The sequence below is a fragment of the Aspergillus ibericus genome (assembly GCF_003184845.1).
Source record: "Aspergillus ibericus CBS 121593 unplaced genomic scaffold BO80scaffold_20, whole genome shotgun sequence".
NCBI lineage: Eukaryota > Fungi > Ascomycota > Eurotiomycetes > Eurotiales > Aspergillaceae > Aspergillus > Aspergillus ibericus.
Genome location: NW_020292118.1, coordinates 294,139 through 306,272, shown reverse-complemented (window position 1 = coordinate 306,272; position 12,134 = coordinate 294,139). Strand labels below are relative to the sequence as shown.

The 12,134-nt window shown below is 49.2% G+C and overlaps 6 protein-coding genes across 6 annotated transcripts; 5 read left to right on the top strand and 1 right to left on the bottom strand.

Moving 5' to 3' along the window:
* Positions 1 to 1,272: 1,272 nt before the first annotated feature.
* Positions 1,273 to 2,985, top strand: BO80DRAFT_475504 (uncharacterized protein; the record flags this gene model as incomplete). The annotated part of the gene is made up of 3 exons (XM_025723215.1): positions 1,273 to 1,458; positions 1,677 to 1,727; positions 2,104 to 2,985. 3 exons carry the CDS (start codon positions 1,273 to 1,275, stop codon positions 2,983 to 2,985), a joined length of 1,119 nt encoding a protein of 372 aa, XP_025575196.1.
* Positions 2,986 to 3,310: 325 nt separating this feature from the next.
* On the bottom strand, positions 3,311 to 4,084 carry BO80DRAFT_89034 (uncharacterized protein). The gene has a single exon (XM_025724887.1). It carries the CDS (start codon positions 3,864 to 3,866, stop codon positions 3,381 to 3,383), a length of 486 nt encoding a protein of 161 aa, XP_025575195.1. The 5' UTR covers positions 3,867 to 4,084; the 3' UTR covers positions 3,311 to 3,380.
* Positions 4,085 to 4,199: 115 nt separating this feature from the next.
* Positions 4,200 to 5,361, top strand: BO80DRAFT_425262 (uncharacterized protein). The gene is made up of 4 exons (XM_025719480.1): positions 4,200 to 4,390; positions 4,438 to 4,548; positions 4,604 to 4,854; positions 4,908 to 5,361. The coding sequence occupies exons 1-4, from the start codon at positions 4,341 to 4,343 to the stop codon at positions 5,324 to 5,326; spliced, it is 831 nt and encodes a 276-aa protein (XP_025575194.1). The 5' UTR covers positions 4,200 to 4,340; the 3' UTR covers positions 5,327 to 5,361.
* Positions 5,362 to 6,047: 686 nt separating this feature from the next.
* Positions 6,048 to 7,573, top strand: BO80DRAFT_475501 (O-methyltransferase; the record flags this gene model as incomplete). Its single annotated transcript, XM_025723214.1, has 3 exons — positions 6,048 to 6,372; positions 6,427 to 6,996; positions 7,043 to 7,573. The coding sequence occupies exons 1-3, from the start codon at positions 6,130 to 6,132 to the stop codon at positions 7,571 to 7,573; spliced, it is 1,344 nt and encodes a 447-aa protein (XP_025575193.1). The 5' UTR covers positions 6,048 to 6,129.
* Positions 7,574 to 7,768: 195 nt separating this feature from the next.
* On the top strand, positions 7,769 to 9,312 carry BO80DRAFT_425260 (dioxygenase). Its single transcript, XM_025719479.1, has 3 exons — positions 7,769 to 8,084; positions 8,138 to 8,411; positions 8,460 to 9,312. The coding sequence occupies exons 1-3, from the start codon at positions 7,900 to 7,902 to the stop codon at positions 9,213 to 9,215; spliced, it is 1,215 nt and encodes a 404-aa protein (XP_025575192.1). The 5' UTR covers positions 7,769 to 7,899; the 3' UTR covers positions 9,216 to 9,312.
* Positions 9,313 to 10,742: 1,430 nt separating this feature from the next.
* BO80DRAFT_382249 (uncharacterized protein) lies at positions 10,743 to 11,631 on the top strand. Its single transcript, XM_025716885.1, has 2 exons — positions 10,743 to 11,287; positions 11,371 to 11,631. Exons 1-2 carry the CDS (start codon positions 10,764 to 10,766, stop codon positions 11,381 to 11,383), a joined length of 537 nt encoding a protein of 178 aa, XP_025575191.1. The 5' UTR covers positions 10,743 to 10,763; the 3' UTR covers positions 11,384 to 11,631.
* The last annotated feature ends 503 nt before the right edge of the window (positions 11,632 to 12,134 follow it).

Sequence of the window (12,134 nt, the reverse complement as noted above, 5' to 3'; positions counted from 1 at the left end):
ATCGGGCTTCGTGCCACTGTAGAGTCCGAGACAGCACCTGCTCTTGTCTTCCATATAAAGAGCTTATGCTGTTTTTCCTGTCGCACATAGTAGACCCATACCTCCCCTTGCTACCTAACCAGTTAAAGAAGACTCACATATGATAGTATCTAAATCTATTTATCGTTCCATTAGCGTGACTTCAATCCATATTCCTTAGTCTATTAGGACCACGGTGCGATACCAGTCTTGTAGATGCTTTACTGCTTGAAGTATGAGTGATGCTAGATTGCTGTAGAAGTTGAATCACCGCAAAGCCATACATTGGGAAGAAGTTGATGACGAAGTGAAATCCTCGTCAACATTCGAAATAGTCAACTGCACACCATTCCTCACGCCCCCAACAGACCCCATCGTCTGCATTGTTCATAAATGGCCCTCTGGGCGTTTGGTAATAGAAAGCGCTTGCCATAGTGCTCAAATGTACCCATGGAATAATTCTAGCCCAGACAATCATCTGAAAGGGAACCGCATTTAGTAAGTTCTGAGTAACCTTACATCCTTTTGCTATGTACATGCATATGAGACTATATCTGAGGCATCTTTTACATCGAAGCAATCTTTCCCGTGCGCGTGAGATACTGCCGTTGTTTAAAACCTGCCCTTACTCTTGGATTATCTTTTTCATCTCCAATAATAATACAAAGCCTAGGTCTGACCCAGTCCCCGGAAGCTTCCCCATAGCCTCCAGCCTCTAGGCTTCAACCAAAAGGCACAATGGCCGTTGATTTGATGTACAATCACAGCAGCCGGAAGATAGATTGTGGACATAACTTGTGCAGTTGGAACACAGGATGATGCGAAGCATAACACACCTTTGCCATCCTCCACGGAAGGTGCAGGTTTCCGAGCTCATTTGAAGCGGACCGCTAAGTGAGGGTAATCCAAGGCCCTGCAACGGGAGACAACAACTGCAAGAGATACTCACGGTGATAACACAGGCGCAACAATTACCTAGGCTTGTGCATCTTCCTAGCGAATCAAGCCAGCAGGACACTGACTCGATGAGCATGCGGGCATGAGAGATTGGCCAACCAGACGATTCTGAGAAGGGTAAGGCATCTATAAGTAGAGATACAACAACTGTGTCTTTCCAATCATTCATAGGCGGCCAAACATCAAGGACTTCGTCACCTGAACACGTTGTTGGTATGTGATTTCCCCCAATACCGTGAATGCTTAGCTGGCCCACTTTGCTCGGAACTAACAGTAGAAAGTATCCTCGCCTTCACCATGTGCTTCATTGAAAACCCAGCTCCAGTTTACTTCGCTAAGTGCAAGTATAATGTCAATATCCCTGAAGAGCCGACTCCTCGGATGTGTCCCCAAGCGCAACGGCGCTCACCCCCATCATGGTGTCCTGATCCTCCTAAGCAAACCTCTAAGACATCAAGCACAAACCGTGCACACCTTTGTCCCGTTTGTCGGCAGAAGTGATGGCCTTAGGAAGAGTGGAAATAGCGAGATGGCTGTGCAGGTGCAGGGCGGCTACAGTGCATACGCCACAGGGGCATGTTGCTGTCGTCGCGTAGTTCTCAAATTAGCAAACTCCTTGTAGCCAGCAATTCTATATCGCTTGCTGCCTAGATAGAACAGATGCTTCAAATTGAGGACCTGCTTTATGCACTATTGAATAGAACACCTTTCATCCCGTTATGCTTCCAGATTACCTCCTTATTACCCTCAAGGTCAAGGCAAATGCCGAAGAGACTGTGTTCTTTTCTGGGTCACACAGTGTTCCGGGGAATAACTAGGGACGGCGTGCTCAGTAATGATCCAATTAGATTAGACTACCCCCGACCAGGTGATTCGTAGTAGTATCACCTGTAGGACGGAGTAAGCGTTGGCTGTTTCCAAAAACTCAGTCTCTGACCAGCGGCTCTGTCCAGTGGTACACCCCTTGATTGCACACTTTCCTCCTGCGCGCACTCGTAGACCATAATACTCTCCAAGATTCGCACCTGGCTGTCAGATGAATCTAACCTTCTGCAACTCACGAGTTGCATGAATCAAAGGTAAGCTGTATTGAGTTCTTTTGGTCTTCTCTTGTTTAATTCCTTTCAGAACGTTGCAGAGCTCGAGAATCCCCAGGCTCAATATTCTCAAATGACAGGAGACTCTTACGTTGCTCAGTCCCAAGTGGAACAAGTAGAGCGCGTGAATATGTCCGAACCAACTGACAATACTCGACCTTCTCTACTGCTTCAAGATCCTTACGTTGGTCTCCCAGTAATCGGGATAGGCATGACTGGGATGATCTTTCAGATGGGGCAAGACCGTGCTGTTAAGACAGCCAAGCAATATCAGCCCGTGGGCTCCAGAGACCGCGGGAATATGGAATATATAAACGAAGTGAACCAGCAAATTCTAGAGAATGAGATCCGGGTCTTTGAACGCCTGGGCAGCTACAAAGGGATTGTTCCTTGCTTCCGAACATCTCAATATGGAATTGAGCTAGCTCTTGCACAAGGGGATCTCGAGTCCTATCTAGAAACCCACCCAGAGCCTGATGACGCATTGAAAATTACCTGGATATTGAGTCTTATTGAGACTTTCTCCTATGTTCATTCTCGCAAAGTGTTTGTAGACGATATTGCTCTTAGGAATATCTTGATTCTGGATGAGCAGCTCAAATTGTCAGATTTCGGACAGTCTATGCTACTACCGCTTGATATCGATGTTACGTCCGTGAAGGAAAACGACTTGGATGTTCGTATTGAAATACTGCATTTAGGTTGGATTCTCTACTCTATTTCGTCCTGGCATGTCCATAAGTACTATTTCTTCAGTCCTGAGAACCCTGACCTCCGCTGGCCTGAATCAGACACCTTCCCGAATGTTGATGATGTTCTATGTGGAAGGATAATCAACAAGTGTTGGCGTGGCGAATATCCAAGTACGGATGAGTTGAAAGATGAGGCCGATCAGCTTTTGACTGGCAAATAAGTCATGAAAGGTGTGATATTTCTTTGCCTGACTCGCTAGCATCTTCTCAATACCATGCCTAACAACAATTGGTTAACTGCCATTTATCTCGCCTCAATAGCCTTAATCTACCCACTTGCTAAACTCTGTCAAGGCATCATTGAATCTCCTACATTGATGGTTTTTCGATTCCGTTCAGTCTCATTGATTACGATTATACTCTTTTAAAGGGACAGTTGGAGAGAAGATAACATGTAGAGAGGTTAGGCTGGGTGGGCGGCCATCAGCATTACACTTGCTGCATGATATTCTTAGTCCTTTCTTCAATCACTCTCATTGAATCTACTTTTCTGTTAGCTAAAGGGCTTTAATTGTATTTGTGCTCTGCTACTTTTCTACCATCTGATGACGATATCTCATCTTGGTGGGTTCATCTGGCCATCAAACAGAACAATCAAACAGAGACCACGGCAGATAACCAGCCATCTTCTATCACTTCCAACCATGAACGCTTGGGTATCTGCTTGCCAAAGCAACATGCTGAAGACCATCCCCCACCCCTCTAACCTCACAAGTACACCATGACAACGCAGCTTGAAGCCAAGTATTCTCACCCCAAAATCTCCGTCGCCTGCTCCCAAGCCGCCAACCACTTCCCCTCCCCATCCACCTCCAACATCATCATCACCTCCACCTTCGTCTCTGGCTGATCCCCCAGCGCCCATATCAGCCACCAATCGCGCCGCAACCCGATTCCCATCCTGCGCAAAGAACATCAAGCAACTCTCCCATTTCCTACAGTTGGCTCGAAGGTAGGTGGCTTTTCCGACTGCGCGATCAAAGTCCGTTCTATTGCTCCCGGCTTGGGACCACAGGTAGTTCGAGTTGAGTAGACCTGCCATGTAGGACCGAGCGTCGTCCGGACTGCCGTAGAAGACGCCGTCGAATTGGGATTTGAATTGTTCGGGGGGACATTTTGGTGAGTTCGGATGTGGGTGTGGGTGTGGGTGTTCGTGGACTGGTAAGTGGTAGGTAAGGTTCGAGCTTGGCAAGTCCAAGTTGAAGGCTTAGACTTTGAAATTCAGGGGGTTTGTGCGTCGGTTGTCGGGGACGGGTTTTCTTTGTCTAATCCTGATATCGGAACTATTAGCGTTTAGGCGTCCCGGGATGCCTGACAGGGGTGGTGCGCAGGCAGCATCGTGTGACCTCGGGCCAAAGGCTTCCTACAACTTGCGTCATGCGCTAAAGTATCATCTTCTAAGCAGGGTCTGATCATTTATTATAGGTCTCCAGGGTCGCTGACCGTGCCTGTTCCTCGAGCAGGAGAATTCTTTTTCTAGCAGACTCGAGGACTAAATCAGCATACCCGTGTCAAGATGTCTGCACCGGAATACGTCTTCGCTCGAGATTACCTCGACAATAACCGGTATGCACCAACCATTTAGATACCCTACGGAAATCTGACTGAAACAGTATCAACCTCCACCACTACCTCTGGGTCGAACTATTCGGATATCATCTCCATCCAGACATTCCGTTGCAAAACCCAGATCTCAAAATCGCGGATGTAGCCACTGGAACCGGGTAGGCAGCCACCGGACGAGCCGTCAAGGGTTCCGGATGCTAAATGGTAATATAGGACCTTCCTTACCGATCTCAGTCGTCGGCTTCCGCCGTCAGTCCAACTGGATGGCTTCGACAGTTCCTTCCAGGCCGTGCCGCCGAAAGAGCTACTCCCGTCCAATATCAATCTGCACCAGTGGAATATCAAACAAGAGCCTCCCAAAGAACTCCAGGGTACTTATGATATCGTGCATGTGCGAATGCTCACGTTTGTTCTCCTGGACGATGAAATTGAGAATGCACTGAGGAACGTGTTTAAGCTTCTGAGTACGCTCCATCCTGTTTGAGTCACTCTCACATCATCTGATAATCGATATAAGAACCCGGAGGCTACCTCCAATGGGGAGACGTAGACGTCCACTCAACACGGATTGAGAATGCCAATCAGGGTAAAAGCACCGCCGCACTGGAGGAAATCATCAAGATCACTCGTTCTGCAGACCATCGGCTTACTGCACATTGGATCCCGGAGCTCCCGACACTATTTGAGAAAAGTGGTTTCCGGGATGTCAAGTCTGATACGAGGGATGCACCGGGGTACATGGGCTACACGCTCCATGAATGTGTCTTGATGGTGCACGGGATGATTGTGCAAAATACGAGAAATGATGATGTAGCTAGCCGGTTGAGGGTGGCGTTTCCCGAGGCGTTGAAAGAAACCTATGCGGGAGCTTATCATGCTTGGACGCGGTGGACGGTGGTGGGAAGGAAAGCCGGAATGATCGGATGTGATTGTTAGATTTTCAATGGATCATATTAAGCAAGATGCCAGAGAAGCGTCAGTCTACTTGCATCCTGTAGTACTTGGTCTGCGATGATAGATACAGTGCCATTGGGAGTACTGGTTTGTTGACCCCATCCCGTGGGCTTCTCACTCACGGACATACAGTAGAGGCATATAACACCACCATTCTGACCAACATGACGGAATGTTTATCCATACAACACCTTCCAACCACAGAACCTCCCAGATAGCCGACCCGCGTCAGAAGCACCGAACTTCCCTTGCCGCGCCTTGATAACATTTGTCCGTGAGGCTCAACCCAACCCAGCTACCACAGCACACTCGAACATCCCAACTGGCCCCCATCGTATTAGAATAAAGACCCGATGATGCTAATATCCATCTCACCGAAGTGGATGCCGGATGCGGAAATCCGCAAGTCGATCTCTTGACCTCGTATTGAGCAAGTATACAACCGCACGGACCTCGTCAGACGCATCGGTAGCGTATCCGAGCCAGTATACCGGGTCAGTGCCTTCGTTAGCTGTCAGTATGCAAGTCCCACACGTATCAAAAAGCTTGGATTGATGCATTGGCATATTGGGGAGGAAATATAGCTCATATCGAAGGTTGTGCTTGTGCCTCATGACCGGTGTAGCCGATGGGGCTTCATACGGCCCAAGGTAGGCAAGGTAGGCAATGAAGGGTGAGAGATAGGGCGAAGAGGGCTATAAAAGGGACTTTCGCTGTAAATTGCACTTGAGTTATTCACATCATTTTCATTCATTCAGAGTCCGCGACTCCATTGACCGCGAGCTATGGCTGCACAATCCCAGAACCTGGAGAGCCTTGGATCTACCATTTCAGCTCTTTCCAAGTCTCTCGCTGATCAGCTCAAAGCTTTGGATCAGCCCGAGCCATCATTCGCAGCTGACGCTCCGGTGTCGTTGCCCCCCTTCCCCGATGTCCAAGGCATCCGAATGAAGCTTTTGGAGTCCTTGGAAGGTCTGCATCATCTCATCACCGGTTCTAGCGACTTTTGGTTCCAAGAAAGCATGTTTGTAAGCTGATCCTTAAGACTTTCTTTATTCATAGAAAGTTGCTAACGTGAGAAGCTGAACCACGCGCTGCTCACCTTTGATGTTTTCAACAACTTCGATTTCTGGCATGCAGTTCCTCTCAATGGCTCAGCTAGCTATGCCGACATTGCCCAGTCCACCAACCTGCCTGAGCAGATTGTACGACGATTCTTGAGACTGGCATTCACTATGTTTGTCTTTTCTGAGGAAGAGCCAGGTTCAGACCGTGTAGTGCACACGGCAGCATCTGCACATATGGTGCGCTTTCCTTTTGTGCGGGCCTTTGTCGCACACAACATGGAGGATGTCAGGCCAGCCGCTACAGTTGGTGTCGACGCCTTGAAGAAGTGGTTTGTTGGCCATGCAGAGCCCCCTGAGGATGTTGCAACGTGTGCCCTGCCGCTGGCGACGGACAATGGCCGGCAGCGGGGTACAGATCTTTGGACTTACCTGGAAGACTTTGAGCGGCCGGACCAGCCGAAAGGCTTCCGTGCGGAGCGCTTTGCCCAGGCGATGCAGGGGCTGCGAGAAACAAGCGGGGCCATGACGGAGATGACCCTGAAGGAATTCGACTGGGACAGCTTGAACGAGGCCACCGTCGTCGATGTAAGTCTACCTCCATGTGAAGTGAGGGCAATACTGACACCCTCAGGTCGGAGGGTCTGCTGGACATATCAGTGTCATTCTGGCTGAGAACTATCCCAAGTTGAAGCTCGTGGTGCAGGACCTGGCCGCTGCCCAGGGTGCCTTTGACGCGAATGTCGGATCCTCTCCATATGCCTCCCGTATCCAGTTTCAGGCACATGACTTCTTCCAGCCACAGGATGTCCCAGCGGATGTTTTCCTCCTGAAGTCAGTCTTGCATGACTGGTCCGACAAATATGTCTTGCAGATTGTCCGGAATCTCCTCGGCGTTCTCCAGCCAGGCAATCATCTGCTCGTGTTTGATTTTGTCGTACCAGCGGACCACGACGAGGAAGGCCAGTCGACGACGCCATTGCCGATCAGGAAGTTTATCGCGGCGATTGACCTGCAAATGCATGTGGCCTGCAACTCCAAGGAGCGACGATTGGAGGACTGGACTGAGGTGATTCGGCGAGCTGATGCCCGATTCCAACTGGAGGGGGTTCATGTGCCTCCTGGATCGCCTCTGGGGGTCCTCGACTTTGTGTTCCGGGGATAATCTTCCACAGCTATCTTGGATGCCATTTTGTCTAGTAGTTAGCTGCATAATGCCATTACCCATGCAATCCATGTAACTTGCGCCGAGGGCCTGGGCCACGTGGCTAGGCTTAAACCCGGAGTGGCCGGAAATGGGACGCCTAATCTCACCCCGAGACGGGTCACTTAACCGCGACGTAAAAGCCAACCTGTTTGTCTCTGGACTACTTCTGTTCTAGACTTTCCCAACCGGCTGCTATCCGTACTATGCGGAGAAGCGTCCCACTGTTATCGTTGCTCAAGCGCCCACGGCCTGTAGTTACAACTGCACCCCCAAAGTTCGCCAGAATGAGTTCCGCATCTCAATATACCTTAACCTTGAGTCCGCCGACCTTATCAAGAACAGCGCCAGAGAGCGCAAGTGACAAGAACCACTGGGTTCGAGATGCAACCGGAAACGCCAAAAGCTTTGTGAATCCATGGCCGAGTTCGAAGGACTTTACCTTTCCTGAAATATTCAGGGATATGATTCAGTATGCTTCTTTCCCTCATTTTCAAGAGATCATAGAGTTGACATAGCCTTCAAACACAAATTCTTCTCCGGAAACAGCCAGAAACCTGATACAGCTGCATCGACGGTCTCTGTGGTCAAACCAACGTTCCTCGCATCTAGGACCGGATCATCTGTCCTGCGCGCAACATGGCTAGGTCATGCCTGTTACTTTGTGGAGTTTCCCACGGGCTTGCGAGTTCTGTTTGATCCTGTGTTTGAAGAGCGCTGTTCGCCGTTCTCCTGGATCGGTCATCGGCGGTTTACGGAGAGGCCTTGCGATGTTTCTGATATTCCTATCATTGATTGTGTAAGTCGTTTGCCTGTGTCTGTTAGAAATGATAGCTGAATGATGCAGGTGATCATCAGCCACTCTCACTACGACCATCTTTCGTACCCTACCGTTATGGATATACACAAACATCACCCCTCGGCCCAGTTCTTTGTCCCAAAGGGTCTCAAGAAATGGTTCACAGACTGTGGTATCCAGAACGCTGTCGAGCTAGACTGGTGGGAGGATATCACTCTCACCCTCACTCCACACAAATCAACTGCCGAACAATCCTCCCCTGATGCCTCGGCCCCTCACCCCTCAGACAGCAATGAAATCACAGCAACAATATCCTGCCTCCCAACCCAACACACCTCCGCCCGCACCCCCTTCAACAAAGCCACCACCCTCTGGGCCTCCTGGTCCATCACCTCCGGCACCAAATCCATCTACTTCGCCGGCGACACCGGCTACCGCACCGTGCCCTACCTCCCCCCCGAACTCGACGACTGGGGTCGCGAATTCGCGCATCTGCCCGTCTGTCCTGCTTTCAAGGAAATTGGCGAATTTCGCGGACCGTTTGATCTCGGACTTATTCCGATCGGAGCGTACAAGCCACGACATGTGTTGAGTACGGTGCATTCGAATCCGTTTGATGCGGTGGAGATTTTCAAGGATACGAGGTGTCGGAGGGCGATGGGGATTCATTGGGGGACGTGGGCGGTGGCGGAGGAGGATGTGATGGAGCCGCCGGGGTTGTTGAGGAGGGCGTTGAAGAGGAGTGGGGTTGATGAGAGGGGGGTGTTTGATGTTTGTGATGTTGGGGTGAGTAGGGAGTTTTAGGGTGATTACATGAGGTATTGGGTGTGACTTTATGTATGGGAATACTGGCGTAAATGCCAGACAGTGTCAGACTGCATATTCTGGGTGGTATATTAGCTGGCCTTTATATATCTATTTAAAAAAAATCATTTTCAAACTTCTATCTACAGCATATCGCTGACATATTTCATTCCCATGAACGAAAGCTCTTCGAATCATGGCATACACCAAGCGCAAAGCCAGTATTCCCTCGCGAGCATCCTATAACACCGACTGTGACCTTATCCGATTTATAACGCTTAGAATAATATAACTCCAGAATCTCATTCGTTGCTTGCAATCACAATATCCCTCGAATTTGTTTAATGAAGATACTCAGTAATCTGCACCATTGACAACTATTCAGTTAAGGGGCCATCCCTAGCCCTGCTCTTGTCCTGCTAACATGGGTTGATAGAAACCCCCCATTCTCGAATCTTTCGCAATATAATGGATTCGATGGGTATATTATGATACAGTTTGTTTAGTGGGTCGTTTGGTCGTCTAATCGTTTGGGTTGCAAAGAGCTCTATAGTATTGACTCGCTCCGTGCACATGATCTCTTGGGCTTTCCTTGACACATATGGTCGTTAGGGAATAGGTGGATGTTACTTGTCCTCGAGACAGGAAGATCTTATGAGTAACGTAGTCCTTGTAAGTGACTCGGTAAGTCCCGCGAATTGTCATTTAATTTTCCCAGCGTCACCATAAGCAGGTTCGTATCAATGTTGTGACCATGATACAATATGTAGTGCTTATTGGGTCGTCCCCGGCCATACACTCCAGAAGGCCAGAATTCGTTCTCGTTTCTCACATATGACAAGCTCCGTCGGTACGTGCTTCGTATACAGCTCTTCAACCATATCTTTGGAATAAATAGTCTTGAAGTAATCCCAACACTTAAGCACCAGAAAGCATCGGGGCATACATCATATAGGAACTCAATGAGGTCGGTATCAACAATCTCCATCCTTGCTGATGGGGATTGTCGGATGGAGCATTCTAGCACGCCTCGATATCTCCCTCATGCTAACCACGTGGCGATTCATATATTAAGAGGGTTTCTGGTTGTTTCGGTATGGATATGGGGATTCTATATGGCTGTATACTCCTGCCTCGAAGTCGTTATCGGTTTCGAACTGGTGGAGAGTCTTATAATGTAATCTTCATTCGCAACTCTCGAATAAATTCAATGGTAGAAAGAGACCGTCAACCAACCCTATTCCCTACATAGCAATCAAGAGTGAAGTAAAGTGTGAAACGCCAATGCTAACTGCCTAATTGAATGCATGGAACCTGATTCCTGTCTCGATTACCTAACCAAGGGTATTAGTCGATTAACCTTATCTCTTTGTGGGGACCAAGTCCTGACGTCAGTCCGAGGCGGTCCAAGCGGCTCCCCAAAGGCATTCCCCATCACCTGCTAGTTACTACCTTCTTCCCCGTACACATCTTCCCGTTATTCTACTGACCATCCAAACCACACCAACACACACCAATCTCCAACTACAAGTACTGTGTATACTCACCATGTGGCGAAACACCAACCTCCTCCGCGCCCGCTCCCACCCCATCCCCCTCACCATCCAGTTCCAATCCACCCGCTCCCTCCTAACCACCAGCCAACAGCGCCCCCTCGCCCCCTCCCAACCCACCCACCGCGAACGACACCTCGAATCCGACCTCGACCGCCACCTCCTCCGCCCCGAACACACCGAGAACTCCAAATCCGGCACGGACGACGAAGCCGCGCATCACTGGTCATCGTATGATCCGACCATCACGGATCCGGATCTGGAGGTCCTGGCCTGTGAAGAGGAATGCGAGCTGGACGGGGACCTGGATGATCCGTTGTATGTGAGTCCGGGGAATCGCGAGATCAGTCGGTTTTTGGATCCGATGGTGGGTGGCGCGGTGCATAATGATGTGAGACCGGGGCCGAGTGGGCGCGGTTGGACGAGGAAGCATCGGGAGGTTCATGTGAAGAAAATCCCGGGGAGTCAGTTTGAGAGGTATGATCGGTTGTTGAGGGAGTTGAGGGAGGCGGAGAAGCGGTGAGTTTCTTTCTTTCTTTCTTTCCTTTTTTTTTTTTTGGTATGGGTTAGGTATGTTGGTGTTCGTGTTGATGCTCGTTTAGGGTTACGAAATGAGGTGTGGGTTGATGGACTGCTTCTGTACGGAGAATTCAGTCCGCTTGGATGGTTGGGGGAGCTGCCCGGAATGGTAGCAAGATTGTGTGTTGATGCAGGTGAGTGGTTGCTGCATAATTGTACAGCATTGGCTTGACTTGCTGGAAGACGATCGCTACGTGCAAGTGTTACCAGATTGACCTCATGTTATTGGACATACACAAAAATGGACTTCAAAGTTTGAAGTTGAATAAAGGATTGATTATTATACCGCCAGCCATCTTGCCAAATACGCTCTTAATCACTAGTGTGGCTGTGTTGTAATGTGTTTGGCGATGCCGCACTGAAGGCGTGCATCCTAGTACGTAGCATCCATAAATGGCGTTGGCTCTCAAGTCATATACAGTATCTGGTATCCAAAACAATCCTTAAAGTCTAGAACATCATGTTCTAGACTTTATTCTGGGATGATCCCACTATGCTGCCAGACCCCAGATACCTTATCAAACCGGACAATATACTCCCACCAAAACCTCCTACTACACTACCCCAAACCACTACACAGTACATAACACTACAAATTGGATAACCAAACACACCCTGCACCACCAACATAAACAAGATAAATGCACTACCCACCTCATTACCAGACATATAAATTAAAGATAGATTAATCCCACCCGCTAGCGCCAGCTACAGTGCAAGTCGCCACTTGCAACATGACGTCAGTCGTCCGCATGGCCCGACAGTTCGGCCGAACACGAACAATAGA